Source organism: Heliangelus exortis, chromosome 1, assembly GCF_036169615.1.
Source record: "Heliangelus exortis chromosome 1, bHelExo1.hap1, whole genome shotgun sequence".
Lineage (NCBI taxonomy): Eukaryota > Metazoa > Chordata > Aves > Apodiformes > Trochilidae > Heliangelus > Heliangelus exortis.
The window spans coordinates 154,678,518-154,702,722 of record NC_092422.1 but is presented as its reverse complement, the minus strand read 5'-3'; the positions used below and the strand labels follow the sequence as shown (position 1 = coordinate 154,702,722).

Genomic DNA, 24,205 nt, shown 5'->3' with positions numbered 1-24,205 from the left:
GAATGCCATTTCCTTTTCTTTGAGTTGGCTTATGAAAGCTGTGCATGGAAATGAAAAGGTAGGCCAGTTCCTCAGCAGATATATTTCACAGTAATTCAGCTGACTTCAGTAGACTTATAGTAAATTATCATACCAGAGATTTTTCAGCTACAAAGTCTTCAAAGAAGGAAGAAGTGCTAATTATTAGAAGATGCACTGGTGCCAATTTCATACTTGTTCCCCTGGCAAATGTTATCAGGTATCTAGTAACCACAGCCATTAACTGTAGCAATTTCAAAAGCTCTGTGCATCATCCAAAGAACCTTCAATAAGATCTAATTCCCCACCAGGCAAACAAAACAGCATCTCCTCTGCTCTCAGTGCACATGGTTAACTGCTCCTCACACATCGGGGTTAATGATGGCAGGACAGTCTCTTGCTTGCCACTGATACAGGGCTTGGACAGTACTTCTACTGTAGTCAAGGATGCCTGACATTCAGGGTTTCCTGTCCCCTTCCCTAAAAAGTAGAAGTCTGTATGTCTAGCATGTGTGTCTAACATCTGACCTAATACAAAATTGTCTCATTTCCAGAGAGACTTAGGGAGACATCATTACAACATCTATGGCTCCTTTGGTTGATTACATATCAAGATGATCTCAAAATAAGTAAAATCGATTCTTCATACACTGCCCAGTATACTTGTTTGACATTTTTTCATACAAATGCCATGCTATTTTTAATTACTTCCTTGAAATGTACTGTCTGCTTTAGCAGTGTATGTATTTCCCTGCCAGGCAAGTAACCTTTCTCTTGTAAAGTGTTTTGAGGCTCCTTAGGTTAAACAGCAGTAGATAGAAATATATCCTCTATTAGCAACAACACGATAACCAAAAATTTTGATGGTTCTGTCCCGAAATACTACATTTGAAACTGAAGACCAGTTTTAGCAATAAATTTTACTTGTTAGGTGTTTGGGATTTAGTTCTTAGTGACAAGAAAGAAGAATCTTGGTGGACCTGACAAAAACACTGATGTTATCTTCTGCTGCCCCAGCACTGATGCTCTGTGTGGCCTCATATGAGTGGGGGGTCAGCAGAGGAGAAACATCCTCTGTTTCTCTTTGTCAATAATGTGTAGTCTCTTCCTTCTTCTGACCTGTTTCTTTTTCAGCATGGGAGAACTGGCTCATGCACTTCTGAGGCTGCAACCACTTCACACTCGTCTCTATAAGGTAAGAATTCTTGACTAAAGGAGTTAAAGCCATTTTTGTTTTTAAATTGTCCCAAGTAGGTCAAATAAATGATTTTAATCCTGCATTTATAGGAAAGAAACTGTAATTTAAGTAACAGTAGCACAGGAAACAGTAGTTTTCTGTTGATAAGTCACTAAGAGTCAGGGTTGATTCATACTTTTTCAATGTTTACTTTTATGTTCTTGATCAAATATATATAGACATGAAGTCTAGATTGAGATGTTGATACCTATGATACCTATTGATATTCTATGTCTGAATTTTGATTCAAAGTCTTCTCTACTGCTAATGAGGAATATGTTTTATATGTTTCATACCAGAATGAAAATATTAGAAATCTCGTATCAGTTTTCAAATAATGGGAATATAAGTTATGATCACTGATCACTGACAGAATCTCATATGGTGTTGTAGAGAACAGATTCAACATTAGAATGTTTCACAAATGAAACAAATTATTGGTCACAAATTATTGGTCAAATAACAGCAGCAAATGAAATCAGCATAATGCAAGCATTCTGCCAGGTTTCAACTGGAAATTGGCCTTTGTTCTGGTGCAAGACTCTCTCTATGGCATCATGTCTACTGAATTTTAAATGGGCCTTTCCAACTAATGGGATTTATAGTTTAAATTATAAACCAAGTTTAAAGTTAATAAGAAGTAGTAGAAACTGTTTTATTTACCACATTTCCTCAGTTATTTTTAATTACAACTTTGTTACAAAGTTTACAAAACTCAAATGAAGAAAAAAAAAAATTTGCCAATTCTGCATAGGTCTTCTAATAGTTTGGCTTTAAAGTGGATTGAGAAAGTGTACAAATTCATTGAGTATTCACATTCAGGCTTAATGATCCCCTGAAGAATTGCTGACCTTTATGAACAGACAGTGTCTATGTTGATTTCATAACTTCAGATAGAAAAAGCAGTACTAGAATAGACTCCTACACAGTTATTTTTGGTTTAATATTAAGATAAACTATTCAATATTCTCATCAGAACCTATTTACCACTTATTACTGTCTTGTAAGATTTGGGGTACCAGTTCCTACTGAATTTCTTTCTAGCTCTGTCAACATGAAATATGATGTACATCAACAATTTTTTTTAAAAATCAAACACTAAATATATTTACTTGGTTTCTTCAAAGTTGCAAGAATAATCTAAAAAAGTCTGTGAATCAAGTCTGTGAATCTCTGCACATGGAATTCTCTTCTGTTCCAACTGACAACTTCAGTTTCAGTCTCCTACAATTTCAAAATATAAACTATGATTTTCAAGAGTATCTGTTGTGGAGAGAAGTCTCATGCCAACTGTAAAAGAGCTTCAAAAGGCTGATTTTCTGAGGTCAAGTGCCTTGCATTTTTTAAAAAACAAGACCTTTCAGAGCTATTCTAGATTAGATGACTGAATACTTAAAATTACTTTCAAGACATGCCTGTCCTGTATAAAATAAAAAGGAAAAATCTTTTAAGTTCACCATCCTATTGACGGTTTGTCAGTAATGAGCTAAAGGATTCAACAGCTTCTCTTTTATCCTGATGCATGAACTCTAATGTGGCTTGAAGCATTGAAGTTAACAGGGATAATGGTCCCAAGCTATAATCTGCAATTCACCTAAAAAAATCTACAAAGAATAAGCAAAGAAAAAAAATCCTCCAAGTCATTTGAGCATTGCTATACTTAAAATAATGAACTAAGATCTGAACACACCTGCTAAATACTCTCAAAATATTTTGTAGTTTTTCCCCCCATGATGCTTACCTGCAGGTGGAGTATTGTGACTTGTCCTTATAAAGCACTGTGCTGTCTTACAGAGAACTTTAATGACACATCAAATTGGGATTGCAACTTCATTCAAATGCCATGCATGGAACATGATAATTTTTTTTTAAAGTTTTGTATTTTAATAGACTGATATAAAGGGGAAAACCAGACAAACTGTTGGGCACACATCTCAACTATTTTTTCAAACTGTACTGGTTGGTCTATTAGAAAACATTATACCTATCTGTAAAAATTTATCATGTTTAGGTCCTAAGACCATGACAGCCACAACCATACTGCAACTCCCAGCTGTGAGAGATACAGGAAAGTGAACTGCATTGACTTAAGTTTGTTTTTTGCCTTTTCATCTCTTCCAATATTAAGAAAAAGAGCATGAGCACTGGAAAACAAAACTCTCCCAACATACTGTTTTGCATATGAAACTTTTCCCTTATTTTCTAAAAGAACACATCACTCACTTCTAGCAAAGCAACAAACCTCATATTTTAAAAAGCTGGTGAAATCTATTACAATGGTTCCAGATTCTCTTTTCATCAGCTGACCTTAATATATTACAATCACTGGAAACCCTGCTATAGAAAAAACTCCTGAAGCTGAGATGTCATTGCAAAGAAAGCCCAGCATTCATGGGCCTAAACAAATGGCCTCTTGAAATTGTACTGAAAGGAGTTATTAAATGATACTGAACTTGACTTCTTCTGAATTACATATGCTAATAGGATGTGTTTTAAGTGACATTACCTGCACTTATCTTTTCAAAAATTGTTTTTTCTCTGTAGTGTGGTCAGATGTGTCCTATGCATGTGTCCTTGCTCTTCATGTTTGTAACACCTGTCACTGTTATTTTTATACAGTCTGAAAAGATGTAGGTACTCAGAAGAAATACAATAAGAACACAACACAGGTCTTACCAGGATTTCTTTTAAGCATATGTTCTGCTTCTATAGCTGTTATCTCTGAGACTGTGGTGAACACATGGGCACAATGTACAGATGCCCGTTCCATACAGTACCGGTGGTAAATCTGCCTCTCTCCTGCTTCCTTGTCAATGTCAAACTGGTGAAAAATAAAACAAAAAAGACACCTGTGTAACAATGCACATCAGACTTATTGCCACAAAGAAGGTCTCTCATGTTAAGCATGATTTCCCCAGGGAACAAAACCCATGTGATTATGCTATTGGTTTGTCTTTCTGTTTCGAACCACTTTATCAACTTCAAAGAGCTTTAGGGAGCAAGAGCAGTCTCAGTTCCTGCATGAAAAACAGCTCTTAAGAAAAATCACACATGTTCTTCAGAGCAGAAATCTTAATTACACATGATAAATAAGGTAGAAAGCTACATTTTGAACAATAACAGAACAAAAAATCATAATGATTGTTCAACTATTCTGTGTACCAAAGATGGGACAAGTCTTTAGCATATTGGGCAAACATGGGAATGGGGTACCACTGCACAGTCAAATCCATACAAGTTTTTTCAAATACACCTGTCTTTGTATTTAAAATATTTTTTTTAATTGCTAGTAAATAAATACCTGGCCAAATTTTATAAAATATTGTTCTTTTTTCTTCTTCTCACTAAGAATGAATTCTTTGTAAAATATACCTAAAAATTAAATTTCAGACATACTCACTAACTGTAGATTCACACCCTTCAAAATTACCCAGAGAATGGTCCATTAAAGGATTGTTCAAAGCACTATAGCTTATTTATTGGGAGCTTTTATTTCTTTGCATGAAAGCACATAACATATTTAACACATACACACACTGTTGCTTATTTCTTCATTGCTATTCATTTTTTCATCTCTGAAAATTTAGTTTGCACTTGTTTGTATGACTTTTGGCATGTTTTTTTCAAAAAGACACAATTCCACGTCTATCAGCAAATATAAATTTTGGAGTTGTCATGTTTCCTCTGCTCTTATTTTGCAGCAGTTTCCTCCACCAGCTTGGAGGTGGTAAAGCAAGATCTTGACCTTTGACTTCACTTATAGAGTGGAGTAAGAAACCTCACTGTGCACCTCTGAACAGGCTGGGTGAGTGGGGGGGGAAAAAAAAAAAAGCAGGCTGACTTCAGAAAATAAGCCTTAAACAAGTTGAAGGGCCAAGTTGAAGGGCAGGTTAAATGGAAAGTAATTGATGAGACAGTGCAGGAGACAAAGTTAGTCCACACAGTACCATACAAAGACAGCTGAGCTTACAGTGACAGTATTAGCTCCAGAATTAGAGGCATAATTGTGCATGGCACTATATTAAGCCAACACATGGTAATGCAGCAGAACACCAGTGAAGCTAATTTGCTCTTCACTCCCAAACCAATGTTTCTGCTCAGCTGTTGGCTCTGCTGTCCAAGTGCCTGCCTGCCTGCCCTGGCCCAGGTACCTCTGAACTATGTTCTGTAGCATTCACTTTCAAAACAAAATATCTGTGAGTTGCATCACGTTCACTTTTGTTTGTTTGCTGTTATCAGCAAAAGGGAACACCAGCAAAGCCAAAACCAAAAGCTGCATCAATAAAGAGAAAGCCAGATTAACTCTTTATGGAATCATTAGGCTGGAAAATACCCTTAAGATCATAAGTCCAACCATTTCTTCCCTCTGACTTTTAAAGATTGATTATTTCAATATCCACTTCTCTGTAAATATTCCACTGCTTCCAGTGAAAATTCCCTCCTACCCTGACTGTTAGAAATAAATTTGAATTTGCTGCAGCACAATTCTGAGGAAAAATTGCAGCTCGTTTTTGTTCTTTCTATGGATGTAACAATGAGCATAATGTTTCATTCATGTCTTAAGTTTTAAGGTGTTACAGGGCACAGTAAGTAATCACTGAACCTCTCAGCATGACAGTCTTGTTAAGACAACTAAAGGAAGATAATGCCAGTTATAGGATATGAGCATTGTGTTTTTCTTGGAAACAGTGAGCAGTCATAGAAGTAAGAAAAAGAAGTAATCCAAAGTAGACATTCCTACTTCAAACTTATGAGAAATTGCAAAGGATTTACAAAAGTACTAGAAGAATTATTTTAGTGGGAAAGGGGGACTCTACTAGCTATGTAAAAACTTCTCTGAAAGACACAAATTATTTGTCATAGTCTGCATACAATCTATAGATACTGATTCTAGACTATTCTTTCATAAAGAAAAAAAAGTATGATGAAAGTTAATGAAAGTAAACTAAGACAAATTCCAACTGGAATTAAAATACAGCATTTTTATGACTGCGTGACATCTTTGCAAAAATAATATAGATAACAAAGATTCTCCTTACCACTTGAACCCTACCCTCAAGAGTGGATAACATTTTTCTTAGTAGTTTGTATCTCTAATAAAAGGTACAGGTTTGATGCATGAATTTTTAGTTGAAGATTTTAGGCAGAAAATGAAACTCTCTCTTTTAGTCTTTAAAAGGAGGGGCACATAGTTCAGAAGGTGATTCTGCAGTGGAATCAGGAACAGTCAGAAATAGGTGTGAAGTCCAAATTCCTTATCTACCAAAAGGTAGAATGGAAAGATCTTCACTTGAGTACAATCTGTACACGGACAGCCATGATCTTAATTATGTAAGTATTACTCTTTTCAAAACCAACTTTACATCAAATTCAACTGCCATTGGTAGTTATCTTGTGCAAACAGAACTTTCATTCTGGTACATCTCTGCCATGCCAAATAAGAATGAAATTTACACTTCCTGCCTTAAGTCAGATTTCCAGTCCCTGCTTTACTAACAAAGTGGATCAGCTTTGCGTAACACCAAGCTCAGTGACAGCCCTGACAGTGCTGTACTAAGTGCAATGAGAGCTTGTGCACCCATAGTGTCAGCATAAAAGCTCTTTACTATTCATTTTCATTGGGATTTTTAGTACCTTTTCCTTTTAGACCTCTTGGGATAGAATTCTTCACCTGTTTGCAAAGTAGGTGCCATTGAGCTTGTTTGGGCTGAATGTAAAATGTTGCTTTGTCTAAATGAAGGTGTTACACATGGGCAGGGAAACCTTATATAAGGAAAAATGCAGTGAAGAATGACACTAGTTTCCTTTTTTTATCCTTACAGAACTTCTTCCATTATGAATCAAGTTCATTTTTTAGTAAGAAGCATCTGAAGCTGAAGTATACAAACTTCTCCATTATACCAGTTTAGGTCCACAAAATCATTTCAGATCATCTCTCAAGTGAAATTCCAGGGTAGATAATTTTCCAAAAAGGCTACTCCTGATACAGCCTATCTATTCATCTATGAACTAGTCTGGATTATCAGTGTCTCAGCCAATTTATGAAAAGTGTTGGTCTATTTAAAACTATAGAGGGGTGAGACAAAAGAAAACAAACCACAAAGCAATGACCAGCCAACCCCAAAATACCCTAAATAAGCCAGTTCACTTAAACAATGGGGTAAACAGTTAAAAATTAATATCCTAGCATCTGGATTAGCTCTGTTGGTTCACTTTATCTTGGCAACAAATATAACCTTATTTGTACCAGTGTAAAAGCAACACTAGATATGGGGATAATGGAAAAAAATGCATCATTAGTTGGACCACTTAGATCTGCAACACTTCTTGAGCATAGTTAAATCTATGATAGTATCTCTGTTGGGAATTAAGCTTATAATATTCCTTGCTTGATACTGAAATTACAAAGGGTTAACTGGAAGAGTTAAGTAAGCAGAAGTAAGAAGCCAGTAACCTGTAGACAGGCTTAGCAGCCTTTTACCCAGGGTTCTTCAGATGCTTTTAAGTGTATAAAATATCACACACAATCAGTTACCATGCAAGTCATCTTCTCTTTTGTTCTTTTTGTTTTCCCTGCCTCTATCCCTTCCTACAGAGTCATAGTGATTGAAATGAATTTAGGAACTAAAACATACACTGATTAACATGGTTATTGCTTCAGGGTTCCTTAGCTCATCTGCTGTTTGTTACATGCTGGTGAGGACACAACAGCATTACTTGTGGTGTTCCCTGTGCTCCTGTGCACACTGTTAGAGTTTAACACCCAGGTTTCCACTGAAGCAGAGGCACCTAAATTTCTCCCAGGACAGATGAAATGAGATAAGACTGCAAGAATGTAAGACTTATACAGCATTGCTGTATGAGATTATAAAAGAAGCAGGATCCTGTCTCTGAGGCAAAGAGTAGATGTCTCATAAGAGGTCAGGAGTCAGACAACATTGCAGATATTACATGCATATAGCACCCTCCTTCCCTTCCAGTCATCTGTGACTCTAATTTGCTAGGTCAACTAGATTTCAGTCCCCCAGGAAATGTCCTCTTGCACCTCACAGGTTGACATATGCCCCCAGCTCACAAAACAAAAAGTTCTGGTAGCCTCCAGTTGAGGCCTTTACATGATTTAGGGAGTCCATAAAAATACACCCATCACAGTGTGATAACCTTTCACTAAGTCATTCTTAACTTTTTCCCAAAAAACTAATAAGCCTCAAGGTCAAGTTTTCATGAGTCCAGTGTTTGTGAGGACTGACAGAAGACCACATCGAGCCTTCCTTTCCAGTTTTACCACCTGACAGGGGCTGGTGACTTCAGTTCTTTGCTCAAAGAAGTGCTAGAGAAAAAACATCAACCACCCTGCACTGCACAGCCCTTTGCCCAATGACTGATATTGATGTTCATTCCAAACAGGTTGGGACTTGGGCCAAAGTCTTCTCTGGTCTAAAGCTACTGACCTCACTGGCTTGCTTCAGAGGACATGTTTGGACTTTGTAAACTTGTGCCAAATGGAACCTACTGTGTTTTGCCAGGAAGGTGAATTAAGTGTATTTTTTTTTTCCTCTGGATTCCACAGTGGAAAACATCATTGTGATCCTTTATCTTTCATAAGAGATCTTTCACCTCATCCTGTATTTTCTGTTCCTTCTTATCTACAGGGGTGTTTTAAGACTGACATGGAAGAGGGCACATGCAGTGGGTGTGCAGAGCAAGCAGGGCTGATGGACAGTGTAGGACAAACTGCAAATGTCCAACAGTGCCAGGACTAACAGGGAACACTATGGGGAGGAACAGCACATGAGTCACACACACCAAGGGCACTGTGAAAGGAAAGAGAGAGAAAAGATTGTGAAGATGTCAGGCAACTATCTTTTATCAGTCATGTCATGTCATGGTTTGCCTGTGGATCCCACTGTTAAATCCTTCAACACTGCAGAAAAGCACTTGGCCACTGAAGGCTGAGTAGAGCTGTCCCTAGCAGGTGTTCCAAGTCAGCTTTTTGCAGCCTTTGTTGGGAACTGGAAAAGGGAATGTGAGGTTTCTGTTAAAGAAGTTGTGAATGCTTGATCTGCTGTGGGCACAATTAGGCCATGCCTTTTCCTTCTGCACTGCAACCATTTGTCTGTGACAGCTGGCACAGCACAACACTACAGCTGCATATTTCACACCCATTTCAGCTCCTCTGCTTAAACCTGGTGGAAATTGTGTTTTCACTATGAAATGCTGATCAAAAGTGAGAAAGTCAAGTCAACTACTACTATGCTTTAAAAGCAGAAAAGCATGCAATAGAAACAGGAAAACCAGTGATTCTGCCTTCAGATGGGAGGGGATGACACATCCAAAAAATATATTGTCCCATTTAAAGATTAAACATTAAGCAGCCAAGAAGAATCTTTTCTAAGTGGATAAAATGTTTGATTGACTTTAATAGTTTACTTTTAGAAGAGAGCAAGAAGAAAAGCCTCTGAGGAGTTACCTACTTGTATTATTTAATTACTGTACTCCAGAACAATCTTTTTGTGTTTCTCAATGGACTTTCAGGTGGTTGACCTTTTTATAGCCAAAGGAGCCCTTATTAGGACACCTGATCTCTCATTAAAATTTAGCTTTGTCAGCAAAAGCTTTAGCACACGATAAGCATGTTAGATAGTAGCATAAAAGCTTGGCATAATTTCCTCTATTAGTACCTTTAAATATCTCCCAACAGAGGGATTAAAGCATTAAGGCATAAAAAACAAGTTTCCTCCCTTAAATATTGTTTACAGCAGTAAGATCATTACTTTTCCTTTTGAGTACACCAACAAGGGTGAGGGCCCAGAGTTAGAATGAAGGGGAAAAATGGCTGCTTTTGAGAAAACCAGACTATTTTGCCAGACTACTTGTAGCTCACCAAGCTAAATAAAATACAAAATTTTTAGAATTTCCTTTAGAAAAGGAAGGCAAGGCTCTGTATTTTTTAGTATTTTAGTATTTTTAACAGCAGTTTGTAAAACAATCAGCATGATTTTATTATTATTATTCTCATTTTAAATGCCTCTTCCCTTTTTATTTTTTTTTTTAACTATAGTTTCCTTACTAAAAAATTCTGAATAAGAATGCAAAGCTGAATGAATAAAGTTACTGATGAAAAGTCCCTACTTTCTCAAGCATTAAACCTGAAGCTACATGGGTTTAGGTCTTTTAATCTAGTTCTGTCCAGAGAAAAATAATTTCAAGTGATGCTCTAGTTAGATTTTGCATATCTATAAGGAGAACACGAGGGAGTAGAAATATCTGGACTCCTGAAACAGCATAACTGGGTTATTCACACTGCTTCATTAACAAAGGTATCTAATATGGGAGGTTAGTTTTCCTAAGTGATAGATGGAGACAGATCTTTCAGATGGTAAGCTGAGGATGTTTGCATTACACTGATCATGAAGAGGCCAGTGGAGTTCCACTGGTGATACAGGGAGCCTTGGACTTGTGTTAGTAACCACATATTGGGCAGAGAAAACACTAGAATGCTGCAACCTACATGCATATGAATAAATGAGGGGACTTAGTCTTTTACTCTTAGCATGGTCAGTACATTCAGTAATTGCCTTTGGTGGAAAATAAAGAAATAAGACAACTATGGTGAAAGACACCTTCTTTGGAGTATAAGGGGAGATATATTCTGCACTTCTGAATATAGTCACTAGCACACTACTTCTTGGGCTTTGTCTTCAGAAGACACTTCTACAGAGTGTCATGTGTTCAACATTCAACTGAAAATTGCCAATATTTTTTTTTTCACTGATTTTAGCCAAAGAAATGCATGCACAGTGAATAAGGCAGTGGTTTTATCCTTTTAACTATCTCTGCCCTTGGCAAGTGCTAGAATTCAAAAATGTCTTGAACTCAGGTTGTCTGTAAGTATATTAGAAATCCCAGACCATGTAAAGTACCTCTGCTGAAGGCAGTGCTAAAGACATCTGGGTTCTTGAAATGTTGGTTTGTGTTGTGCTTTGAGTGGAAAGAGAACAGTGAAAACTAAAACCACTAGATTACAGAAATTCCAAGAAACAGGTGTGGGTCTTTTGAACTTGTAAAATACTTCTTACATTTGCCAGTTACAGATTAAGCCTAGGCTGAAAAACTTGAAAGTAGAAGGATTTATTATAATTTGGAAGAATTAAGAAATAAGATGGGGAAATGAAAAATAAAACATTTATTAGAATTCCAGTGTAATTTTCAGCAAGAGGGCTACTGGCTATTTTTTCTACTTTCTACTTTCATCTACTTTCATTCTTAGGCCTTTCATTAAGAAAAAGTGTCAGATGATTACTACATCTGAACAGGTTTTATATTCACTAGTTACATTGCTAATAGTAACTCCCAAACCATAGCTGTCACCTCAAGCAATGGATGCCTTTTCTGAACATGAAGGCAAAGATTCTCAAGCACGTTTGACTTGCAGTGAAGCCTGGGCCCGTGACTGCCCTTGATTTTGAAAAATATTTTAGACCACTGCAAAGAAGCTTAAGAATCTCAGTTGGCAATCCCTCACTGCTACAATTTTAGTCTAAATATCAGTGGATTGGATTAAGGTACTGATTTGACAGAAAGCTGAATTAGTTCCAGTACTCTGTAGTGCAAATCTGGTAAATTCAAGTTCTCTGAAGGCAGTGCAAGTATTCTAGACCCCCAAGTATTCTAGAGCTCTAACACTTGTCATCTGACACCAAAACAAAGGTGTTCATGCCAAGACACCTCATGGTATTCCAGATACAATTTCTTGTGCTCTGGAACTGACAACCTATCACTTAGATGTGGGTCCATCACAGAAAATATAATATATGGTGTAGCACAGTAAACAGAAAAGGAGCCAGGAGCTGATTAATTGAAAAAAAGAAAAGGAAGGAAGGAATAAAAAAAAATGTTCCTTACCTGGTCAAGGTTGTTGTAAAAATCTATACTGGCTGCACACAGGTATCTCCCAAGTAGAGTTGCATGGGTAGTAAAAATTGTGGCAACAGGCAATTTCTGAGATCGAGACAATATTAAACCCACTCCTGCCTGCCACTCATGGAAGTGGGCAATTATGTTGGGCTTGTTGTCAAACTGAGAGGAAAGCTGAAAATAATTAGAAACAACATATATGAAATACACATTGTCCTGCCCCAGAAACCAACTTGTGCATGACTGCTTCTGTGTGCTCCCTTTCTTTCATATGGCAAAGCAGTACAGCATTTTAAGTGGTTGTGTCTTGGTTCCCATCAGCCCTTATCCCAAGGAGCACATGCTCCTCACTAGTGCTTCAGAGAAATATCCTTTTTAGAGTCTTGGGGAGCTCTGGCAAGAACAGTCACTCTTCTTTCTTGTACATTGCTCTTCTGTTGTTGAAATTCTTGTTTGGCTGAGGAAACCATATGACAGAGATGATTGTGCAGATTAAGATCTCTCTCTCCAAGCAGGCTGTGGTAGACTGACATGTGAAGTCACAGTGCTATCACTAATTCTTTTTGTCTATGTTCCCTGTGCAAGGTAGTATATAATTGCTGAGATATGGCTTGACTGGCTGCAAGGACAGTTTTTGAATGCAATGACTCTGCTATCATAGCAGAGAGAAAAGGAGTTCACACGTGAAGAGCATCCAGTGACAAATAAGGGAATTGAGAAGAAGGAGAGGAGGAAGGTGACAGTAAAGACACAGCAGATTTCCCACTGGGCACTCTCCTCCTTTCTCCCAGAAAAATTTAGCTAAATGACCACTTGAATTCTAAATGCAAATTTGATCACCAGGTATCAACTTTCTTAAATCATAGTTTTCAAACTGGAGAATAAGAACGACATTCCAAAGCTTTTTTGCCCTGATGACAAGATTGAAATTTGAAAATCTCTAGATTTATAAACTGTACCTCTTTTAAAAAGCAGGCTGTTAATGATCCAAAGATCACAGCATCGTTGGCTTCTCGGTCATGAAAAGGGATCCCTATGTTGCTGACCTCCCAAAATTCACCTTTCCACTTGTCCAGATTGCAGGCTGCTGATCCTATATCAAACAGTAAGACATATGGGCTGCCCTCTATCAGCCATCTTCCAAAGAAGACCTGTGGGAAAGAAGCAAGGACAGAAGCAGAAAATTCTAAAGTGAATGCAAAGGTGTTCCAGCCATCAAATTTTAATTTTTTTACAAAAAGTATATAAGATCACAGCTCTACATACAAAGAATTTGTGGTTTTCCTTGCAAAGTACTCTGGATCAGATGCAGAAGTAAAAGGAAACTACAATCACTAGGAACATTTTGTTTCTAAGATTTCCTTTTTAGATTTTCATTGCAACGTTAACATTTTTTCATGAAAAAAGCTTAAGACTCTACTTAGTTGAATAATGAGGTCTTATGTTCTTACTGAAGTACCTATGCCATTTTTATTCTTATTTTATAATTATTATTTTCTTTTGGTCAGATTTATCATCAATCTTTCACCATTTATACTAGATTAGTGGTGACAGATTTTTAGTGTTTGGGACCTGGGTCATAGTATTCTTTTTGTTAGAAAAGACCTTTAAAATCATCAAGTCCAACCACTAACCTAGCACTCTCATGCCACAACTAAACCACATCCCTAAGCATCACATCTATCATGACTTTTCCTCATTCTGCCCAAGCAGTGCAATTGATGCCCTCTGGCAGAGTGGAAGAATAAATTAGAAGATGTAATAATAGCCTAAAAATACTGCTTTCCTGCACTGGTGTTGGTAAATGTCTTTAAGAGCTCCATTGATATAACTTACCTGCCCAGCTAGGGGAGTGGGTTGAACTGCCATAAGGCAATACAACACAGCTGGGCCAACACTGCAGATTGTACAGTGTACAAAAATAATTGTCAAATTATTTTACATTAATTACACAATCAAAAAAATTAAAAAAGCTATAGGAAAAGATGGAGTCAATACAGGAAGGCTAGTGGAGTTTATACCCCATGTAGAAGAACCTCCTATGTCACTGTTGAATCTCTTTTCTTTCATCAAGCCCAGGGGTTGAACCCAGCCCTGACACTTGAACGGACTGAAGAAAGGTGAAGTTTGCAAACAATGAAATGAAAGCTCTTGGACCCATTTGCACAAAAAAAAAAAAAAAAAAAAAAAAAAAGAAATCAAACCAACGAAACAACAAACAAAATGAAACAAAAACCCCAACAACTCAGGGTATAACAAATACAGCTATGTAAAGGACATTCAGCTCCTTACATACTCATTTCAGGCTATCCAGTTTTCTTATTTAGGAAAATGAGGTTAAAGAGCAGGGAGTTTGTGGGAAGCCAGACTTCATCCGAATTTGGAGACAGGCTGTAGCAAGGAACACACCTGACCTGAGAAGTTTGGAAGCATTCCTAGGTCCCCTGGTTTAAAGGGATCCATTGTGATGCATAAGCAAAATCCAGACATAAATGTTAATAGGATAAGCAGAGCTCCTGGAGACCAGGACGTCATTATTAGAGATCACAACTACACTTGACGTACCTGGGACAGATTTACTGCTTTTACTGCTATATATGAATAATCTAGCAGCACAATGAATGTTAGGCTGGCAGAGTTGGCTGACTAAATTTAATATCTTGCTAGAACAGTATGAAGTGTATAGATATAGCATTGCCATTAATCTGCCTCACAGATCTTGAGCTGTTTTCCAAAGGAGTGTTACACAGCCTGCAGAGACATCTTTTTGTAAGCAACAGGGGCAACATGGAAAACTTGCATCAATCACTTATGAAAATCTGATTAGAAATAAGAAATGGCAGAGTAGACCTTCTACTATGAGCTTCAGCCTGAATAATGCAAACATCACACAATGTTACTGTCCAAAGTTACTTTCCCAAGCAGTGGCACGTATACACCCAACAACACACTTTCACAGAATAAGCAATAGGGCATTATATCCTAATAAAAGCAGAACTGCTGTTAAAAGGGAGATAACACATCACCAGTGCTACAGCCAGTGGCAGTCCAAGTTTATTTATTTCTCCATTAAAATGTCCTTCTATTGCTCCTCAGTAATAGAAGCTTGTACAAATGCTTCCTTGCTGCTGCCTCTGACAAAGACTTTCAAGAAAGGTCAGATTCAGCATGTGTTACATTCCATACATTTTTCTGTAATCAATTGCTGTAAAGGCTGCAGCTGCTTGCACCTTAGTAGCTTGCCCATCAACACAGTAGATTCTATTCCTTTCAGCAGATCACCTTTATAGGAAGAAGTTTATTCCTAGTTTATTACTGGAGAAACTGAGTCACAAAGAGGCTATGGGGTCTGACTGAGATCACACAGGAAAAAAAATGTTTAAAAATTGTGTAGGAAACACAGATGAACTCACTCCTTGTACCATGGTTTAACCTCTGTTCCTAGGGGACAGACAGCTAAGTTGCACTGATCTGAGGAAGCAGATTATTCATCAGTTGGGTGTTTTCATCAAGCCCACCTGTGGTTTGTCCCTCTCTGGCTTTCAACCCAGTATAATGCTACAGAAGAAAACCCTTGAGCTAGTGGAATGCTTTTCCTTCTCCAGCACAAGAATGCCAAATGTAATGTAAAGGTTCTGTCAAAGTAAGGCCATATGATACCTACTAAAATCTCACTGTATTTAGAGACTGGATAAAGTCATTAATCCAATTAAGTAGGCTTGCAGATAAACAACTGTTAACACCTGTAATTGGATAAACTGCATTCTTCCTCAAAAATAACCTTTAATGAATCGACTCTGCTGTTCTAATGGTGGATTCTGAGCCTTTCCCTTTGTGACATTGACCAGGACTGCTGTGTCAAGGGGAACTGCAAGAGCATTAACCAAAACTGTAATCTCCTCAGAGTCAGCTTTGTTGCCCTGGGAGGAAATAGCACATCTTATTTACCTGACACCCTTGGCTTTTCATGGTGTCCATTGCCTTCTTAACTGCAGGATTTGGAGGCTCACATACTTCCACCTGAGTCTTCAAATTGTGCTCAAAATAGGGACCAAGCAGAAAATAATTTTCACCCCATTCATCTGCTGTAATTTTGGCTTTTGTCTGGATCACAGTGTAAATGCCTCCCACTGCAAAAGAAGATCACAAAGAACAAAAAGTAGAAAAGGGCCACAAAGCTCTGTAATAAGCTCCAACCCACTGGTGAATCAGATACAACTCCAGTTAAATCACTTCACATGCTCAGATTTTATTTGAAACCCAGACTCTATCCAATAAACAGAAGTTCAGTCTCTTAAATGGGACTAGAGCTTCACCATTCAATCTAGGAGTATGCACTGTGAGCAGATCATGTGTAATTCTTCAATGACAATTTATCACTGCTTACTGCTGGGTGACTGGATATAGCTTCCATCAATTTCCCCTCTAATCTCAAATAGAGCTTTGTATCCTTAACTGTTATATTTATCTAATCTGTGAGTTTTAAAAATTTACATTAGGTGTTTGAAGTCACACCACAAGTGTTCAACCAATGTAATGTTTCATCCTTATTTCCTTTTTTTTTTTTTTTGACTTATAATTTTCACATTGTGAAAATGTGAAATTGTGAGTTTCAAAACCTGGGGTTCATGCTTCCACTCTTCCATGACTGATCTTGAGTCTACTGCATCCCAGCTACAATCTTCTGCTTTTCTAATGCTGCAGATATAATTTTCAAGTATATTTTTTGTGGTATGGAAATACCTGTGGGGAGAACTAAGCTGGTACTTCCAGCTTGTTTCACACAAGCAAACTGAATTAAAGGTGAGGACTGATGGATTTCACTGACTACTGACTATAAAAATGTTTTAAAACCAACATCCTCAAAGCCAAAGGTATGCAGGATTCACCTGGCTGCTCTTCCTCACAGTTTTCCATAGGTGGCCCCATAATCACCCATTGGCAGGGCAGCACAGCAAAACCCCCTTTGCCACAGGACCCGTGGTGCCAGACAGTGGGAATTCTACCACCACAAACTCAGAAGAGCACCAGTGCATGCTTGAATTCAGCAAGTGCAAGAGAAGGTAAGGGAAAAGAAAATCAGGGGTTAGACAGCTACTGGACATCAGAGAGAAATATAGCACAGCTCCAGTGGTTTTAAAGCATAGGAATATAAATGAAGCTCAACAGCTACAAGCAATCAACAAAGGAAGCAACAGGAAGGGAAACAGTGTTCCTACTTAGAAATTTCACCCGCCACTGAATCAGAAATCATCTGGTAATATTCCAGGCAAGAAGGCTGTGCTATGCCTGCAGTGGTGACATCAAGATGACACAAGAAATCAGCACTGCAAGTTGCCAGTGACTGTCAGCAAGTACTCCAGGCTTACATTTTAAAAGGTACTGAGGCACCCAGAGGTGACAATGCACTTCATCCAACTGCACAGGGTACAAATCTTCAGAGGTTACCTGACTGTCCTTAAAAATATGCAGCAAATGACCACCATTTAGAGTAAAGCACCATTTTAAATTAAACTGTCATCTGACAACTGCAGAAAGCCTCCTGCCAAGCCTGGTACCTTGCAGGCCTGAGGAACTGGATGACATAACCATGTTTTTAGTTGAGCTCATAGAAAAGAAATTGTGCACTTAAAATCCTTTTCTTTAGAAAAGTCCTATTGGTTTTGCATGCTTGAAGGGTCCCTAGCCCTACTATTTCTATGTCAAAATGTCTCAGGATTCTAGATATTTTACAAAGAAAAACAAATGCAGTTCCAATCTCTCAGCTTGCTAAGTGGAATTATAACAATAAATTTTTACCCTATCTAGTAAGTCAAGACCCAAGGTGACAAGAATCTTACAGGTGTATGTTCCTCTAAGCTCACAAATCAAGATTTTTAAATTTTAAGTTTAATAATTTTAAAATATCCTTGATAGAGAAAAAAAAAAAATATTATTTTTTTAAAAACTTTTTCTCATTTCCACTAGAAGAAAATAGTTAAAAAGGAAATCAACAATAAATCTTTTCCCCCACTTAATTCCTTTACACTCTCCCTCTGTTCCCAGCAAAAAAACAAGCTGGCATGGGAGAGAGGACTAAAACATTTTGGATAGGATTTTGTTCATTTCAGAGAAGTTTGACTCTTTAGTGACCTCTTTTAAAAAAAAAAGAAGTTGAAAACAAAATCTTTTCTCAGAAAATATTTCACAGAACTATATTTACAAGTTTGACTGTTTTCATATACATAACTTCTTTAGACAAATTTGTAGTAGTGGTAATCTGCATCTCCCCAGCCATTCTCTTCTTTCATCCTTTTAAGTCCTGATGCACTATTTCTTTTGTATATTTAAAATCCAAGTAGCAGTTAGAGCCCTCCTGGATAGCTATCAGAACTATCCAAATAAATAAAAAGTCTCTGAGTTAACAACAGTCTCCCAATACCATACCACTACTGAGGACAACCTTAGGCCAAACTGGAAATTTAATGATGCAACTGGAGATGTTTGCAGACTACAGCTCTTTCTGCTGAAAACATTTACATGGAAAGATTAATTGCCAATGGGTTTTTTTGTTTTTGGGTTTTTTTTTTTCTGACAAAAAAGGGTCTACAACTTCCAGGATAACAAAGGAAACCTGCTGACAAAAATGTCTTCTGGAAGGGCAACTCTTTGAGCATGGAACTGCCATCTCAAAACTGCTTGAGATACTCATTGTTCATTTTACTTGTTCTCCCACCCAGCTGACATTTGCAGAGGGTCAGAGAGAAGGCACAGCAGAAACCAAACAGGAAGAAGAGTTATAGAAAGTGAAGCTATGCAAGCCAGACTTGTATAAGAGGAGACTTTCAGTGATTGGTGCAAGAGCTCCTCCTCACACACCTTTGCTACAGAGAGAGAGAGAAAGAGGATTAAGGTGCTCCTGGGGCTCTTCAGCTTCTTTGCTATGGCCTGACCAGGCCACTCTTGGAAGAACTAAAGATTTCCAGAGGACCATGGCTACCATGGAATCCAATAGAGCAGTGGGACCCCAGGCCCAGGATTAAATCTGACTTCATTGCCACAATTATTGGTTATAGCAACTATCCTGTCACCTCTTCTCCTCAGAATGTATCTCTGATCTATAGAGATGGGACAAAATTGGGCTTGAACTTATTTTTTTCTAATGTTTGGTTGGAATTTTATCACTTGCCTGGTAAATTATCTAGAAACCATTTTTAGAGTAAGGTTGTAAAATGTGCCAGGTGAAAAAAACCCCAGCATCTTCAGAGAGCAGATGTTTTTCATGTCTTTTCACTACATTTGTGGCCAGTATTCCTCAGAAGACAGAAGTTCTCTGAATTCTGTGAAATTCAGGCATTCCAAATTTAGTCTGAAACAATAATGACACTGTGAAATTTATGAAACAGATGTCCACAACACAGAAGCTATTTCTTTGTGCATCACCCTCAATGCACAAGATTTCATTTGAGATTGACTTTATGTATGGCTCCACTCTGGAGATGCACAAGGCTTTGATGCTGTGCTTATGCCAAATTTATGCCAGCACATCCCTACTTTATGAGGTGTGTTAGTTCAGGTGTGTCAGGTTACATGATTCACCTTCTCCCAATAAGCTCTCATCATGGAAGGATGTTTAATGCAGAGGGGGTGAAATGCTGGTCCTACTGACTTCAGTGGATTCAGGATTTAATTTCCAAGAGTCCAGATTTTTACCAGAGAAACTGTATATAGAACTCTTCTCAAAGGTTTGTTTTTAGCAGCCTTCATTTCAGCAGGCATGGAAAAAACATTTAAGACTCATCTACCATTGTCTCTTGAGCCAATCTGTTCACAGCTGAATGCTGATACAAACTGGCTGTTTGCCCAGCCTTTAAAGCATTCTTCTATTTTCTATCCAAAAGCTGCAAGAATTACAGCAGGAGATACTCATCTAAATATTACTGGAATAATTTTAAAGACATCTTTATAGAGCACAGACCAGACTTTGAACATGTTCAGCCCTTCTCATTAATTTATCAGTCAACCCACTAAGCTACAGCTAACTGTAATTGTAACTTAGAAAATTAAGACTTCTCCCCCATACTCAGATTAAATATCTAAATTTTCAATGGGAAAGATGTCCAGGACTGTTGCCATTATTCCTGCAATGGCCTTTGGCTGCTACCTGTTCACAATTTCTACCTGTGAGGCTTTGAACATAAGCTTGTAGCCACTTGGTTTGTGCTCTTGTCCTTAAAGTTTTTATTGGTCTTCATGTTATGGGGGAAAGAAAACCACTCTTCCTTTCCAACATGCACATACAGACAAGCAGACCTGGTTTACTGGAGAACAGTGGCCAGGAGGGGTGGAAAAGAGTGAAAAAAAAGCTAAGCTGCCCCAAGATTACTATCAGATCATGTGTCACTGCAGTTCACTAGTCCTGTGTCTGCCTGCTTTTTTTCCTCTTTCTGCTACAGAAACACACAGTATGGGTCTTGCTCATCAGCCAAGAGTCAAACACAGTGAGGAAAATCTTGCAAAACAAACTACATTTTTCTAATTTCTTTGGAAGGCTACTTTCAATGCAAAATTATTTCAATGTTGTTTTTGATTTAGGTGGCAAGTTCCTTTTAACAAGGAGAGTGGCACCAGCAAACAGATCATTTTATTTCTCATTCTCTCCTTCAGCTACCTTGACTTTCCTTACTCCAGAGTAAAAAAAAAGAGTTGCCAGTCCTTTCCAACAGGAAACTGAATTCATACAACTGACTTGTCCTTCCCTCATGCCTTAGAACCAACTAGAACCATCTCCAGCTCAGGGAAACCCCAGTAAATGCTAGCTCTGCATGGGCAGCCTGACACATGAAGCTTCTCTCACAATACATAATAATAATAATAATTCCTCAGTCTCTGAAGCAGAATATATTTGAGAGGTTCAGAAGACATCTCAGCACCTGTAAAATGCACTATTTACAGGTGTGGGCATAGATAGCCATCTCTGAGCTCTGACAGGGAAGATGACATTCAGCCTTATTGTCACTGTCACAGAGAAATGGAGGAGCCAGTAAGAAGCAGCATGGTTCAACAAGGAAATGAACCTTTAGCCAAGCTCCTAGCATGGCACACAAAGCTAATAGAAAGACAAATGTGCACCAGGCAATATACCCAGCTAAAGCTTATCTTTTCCTCTAGGAATATACATGGCAACATTAAAACTAAAACCACGTTAGCAGTACTAAATCTTTGTGGGGTCAGCCTTAGTCAAATAAATGGTTCTTCTGCTAAAGGAGGCAGGAAAAATACAGTGTAAGCTATTATTTCCTAAGCCTATAGATCTTCTGGGATGTATATCCTTCTGTATTTTGTTAGCTAGTCTCTATCCTAAGTAATACAGGGCCCTAACATTTTCCAAAAACTGTTTTAAAAAGTTAGGTCAACAGGGAGCAATATCTCAACATGTGATTTAGTTATTCAATTACCTGGAAAATACAGAAAAAAACCTGTCAGTATCAAGAATTTCCCAGAAAAAATAAGCTGAAATAGGCTTATTAGAGAGTTTTTGCACAGAAGTATTGCAAGATATCTGTAACCAGTGAGTCCAGATGACTCAGAAATATATAGTTCAGAGATGTAGACAAGAACACCTTAATTTTCTAGATTCCTACTGCCATCTGCTTGCCAGTGCCTTAAGTTACCATGAACACTGCAAAACTAAATGCTGCATGCTCAAAATTCTGATCATAGTAAAGTCCCTCAAAAAGTTTGACTGAAGCTACTGAAAAATAAACCCACAGGGATCTGAAGTGCAAAAGTTACTCTGTACTACCTCTGTGTACTGATAATACTCACTCCCCCTGTGAAAAGGAATGTAAAAGCCTGCAGCTTAAATAACAGAAGCTACCACAAAATATGAATTTCAGTTTCACCTTGGGGCTAAACCCTATCACTGTCTGTTCCTTTCACACACATTTCCCCTTTAGAGTTAAAATCTTAACAGATTATAGATCCTCTCTCCTGACTAATCTATTTATCTGTCAGCAAAGTAAGACAGATGAGGTCAATCATTTACTCATATTAATTCACTTTCATGGCAAAAATAGAGCAGATCACCCCTTGGTGAACAGCACCTAGCATCTGATGAATTAGAAATGGAAGCAGAAAGATTTTTGCATAAAAAGCAGCATGCACTCAGCCTGACAAGCTTCCTGCAGTGAATGGATTTTCTATCTGTACACGTGCACAAAGCATGAAGTCCCTGTCAGGCCCCACCTGTGTTTGCAAAGGCCAGTCAAAAAGGGTTTCAGCTGGTCATTGACCTCTGGTTTTTGATCAGTGGCTTCAATTCAGCTATGCTTATTTCTATCTGTTTCAAATTTGGCCTCTTCTCCACACTGCTCTTGAAGGCTGAGGGAGACTGCTAAACTGCTCCAGGTCCAATGTCTGTTTCATGTGTTTTCATGTAGGGCAGGTAAAATACAAATATTTACAAAGTAACATCTATAAATCTATACATCAGCACATCCAGTAATAACATTTAGATGTTTGTTTAAACAACATAAATGGTGTTGAAACATGTAAAGACACGCAGAGGTCCCTGTTAGAGGCTCATTCCACACAAGCACAGGAAGATGCAGCCCATGCCCAGCACACACAATTACACACAAATGCCACATGCACTCCTTCCAGTACAACAATTTTGCAGCCCACTTTTCCCCAATCTCCCCTTAATGCCCTCCTTAACAAAGCCCTTCACCCCTCCCTCTGCTCCCACAAAACCAGCAAAATTAACTCTAAGAGTGTTGTACAAACCTTTGTTGGTAACTTCCCAAGAAACTTCAAAGAGCAACAAATCCTCCACTGGTAGTTCTTCATCCTCCCACTGAGGAAGCCCATTAAGAGAGGTCATGGATAGTGATCTAGCCAGTGGCATTATCTTCAGCCCTTGAATGCTCACCACTGACCACAGCAGTCAGCAAATGTCCAGTTAATGTGGCAAGTTCTCCGCAGTTCTGGTTAGAGCAGTCTGCTGGCGTTCTGTGCTCCAAGAAGAAAATTATTCAGATAGCTGGGAGCTAATGAGTTTAAACTGTCTGACCACCTGCATTAAATTGGCTCAATGAAATCCTCAGGGCTTGAGAAGCAGCTGCTGGTAAAGGTAAGAATCTAAGACTGACCTGAGAAAGGTCTTGACTGGTTTGGAGCCAGGATTCTTTCTTCTCTTAGAGAAAGATAAAAATTGGGTTTGAGGTCCTTGGCCACAGCTCTCAGTACCTGCCACCTCAGAGACAACTGAAACTCAGCAGTTGTAAATTCAGTACTGCCCTGAGCAAACTCCAAAGGAGGACTCTTAGTTCACCACCTATCTGAGTCCAGCCTCTGAGTCCTCCCCTCAAGCTACACCCTCCCATTTACAGCTGAGGACCTTCTCTAGCTGGTGGCCACTTACCAGCTGGGTTAGTAGACTCATTCTCCATGAATGTCTTAGATTACTTGCCAGGTTAAATGCTGTTACCAATTCTTGATCAGTTCATTGGTCTGGAAGCACTAGCTTACCTCATACCCTTCTTCTACAATTAATGCCATCTGTGTTCCCAGGGCTCTACACAAGCTGTTGGTTTCATTCTGCTCTTGAGCAGCCCCAAGAGCTCTTATAAACAGAACTACAAAGACTCTATCCCTACTTTGGCACGTAGTTTGGATGTTCTTGTAGTTCTGGTCCCTGATTTTCTGCCTGACTTCTCTTTTTCTATGCCAATACTCTTTTCAGGCCTCTGGTCCCATGTCCCCTGCCCAGGGAAACCAGGGAGTCATAAATTGGGGAACATTATGTCCATCTTGCCCCCGCACAGAGCTGGGATGCCACAAACAGTGTACACACACCTGCAGAGATGTTGGTCCTAACTCACAACCTGAGAACCTCAAAGCTCCACAGAGGAGCTGCCTGGTTAGAAGATGCTTATGTGCTTAATGTGTCTGGTTGATAAACCAGTGCTTCTGGGATGGCTGTGTTAGTTGAATCTGATCTCCAGGTAAAATCCAGGGCATCTCTGGTGCTATGGAGGACAACACTGCATC

At 38.4% G+C, this 24,205-nt stretch overlaps 1 protein-coding gene across 3 annotated transcripts in view; it reads right to left on the bottom strand.

Moving 5' to 3' along the window:
- GYS2 (glycogen synthase 2) overlaps positions 1-24,205 on the bottom strand; it is a 49,163-nt gene that overhangs the window by 15,223 nt on the left and 9,735 nt on the right. Inside the window, exons 1-6 of one of the 3 annotated variants that reach the window (XM_071733171.1) lie at positions 23,305-23,493; positions 22,940-23,164; positions 16,121-16,302; positions 13,132-13,323; positions 12,161-12,346; positions 3,932-4,076 (exon numbers count right to left, since the gene is read on the bottom strand). In XM_071733171.1, coding sequence (XP_071589272.1) covers positions 3,932-4,076; positions 12,161-12,346; positions 13,132-13,323; positions 16,121-16,302; positions 22,940-23,060 — 826 coding nt within the window. In that variant the 5' untranslated portion in view covers positions 23,061-23,164; positions 23,305-23,493. Of the gene's footprint in view, positions 1-3,931; positions 4,077-12,160; positions 12,347-13,131; positions 13,324-16,120; positions 16,303-22,939; positions 23,508-24,205 lie in introns of those variants that run through there. The other 2 variants (XM_071733172.1, XM_071733170.1) reach the window with 2 other exon arrangements.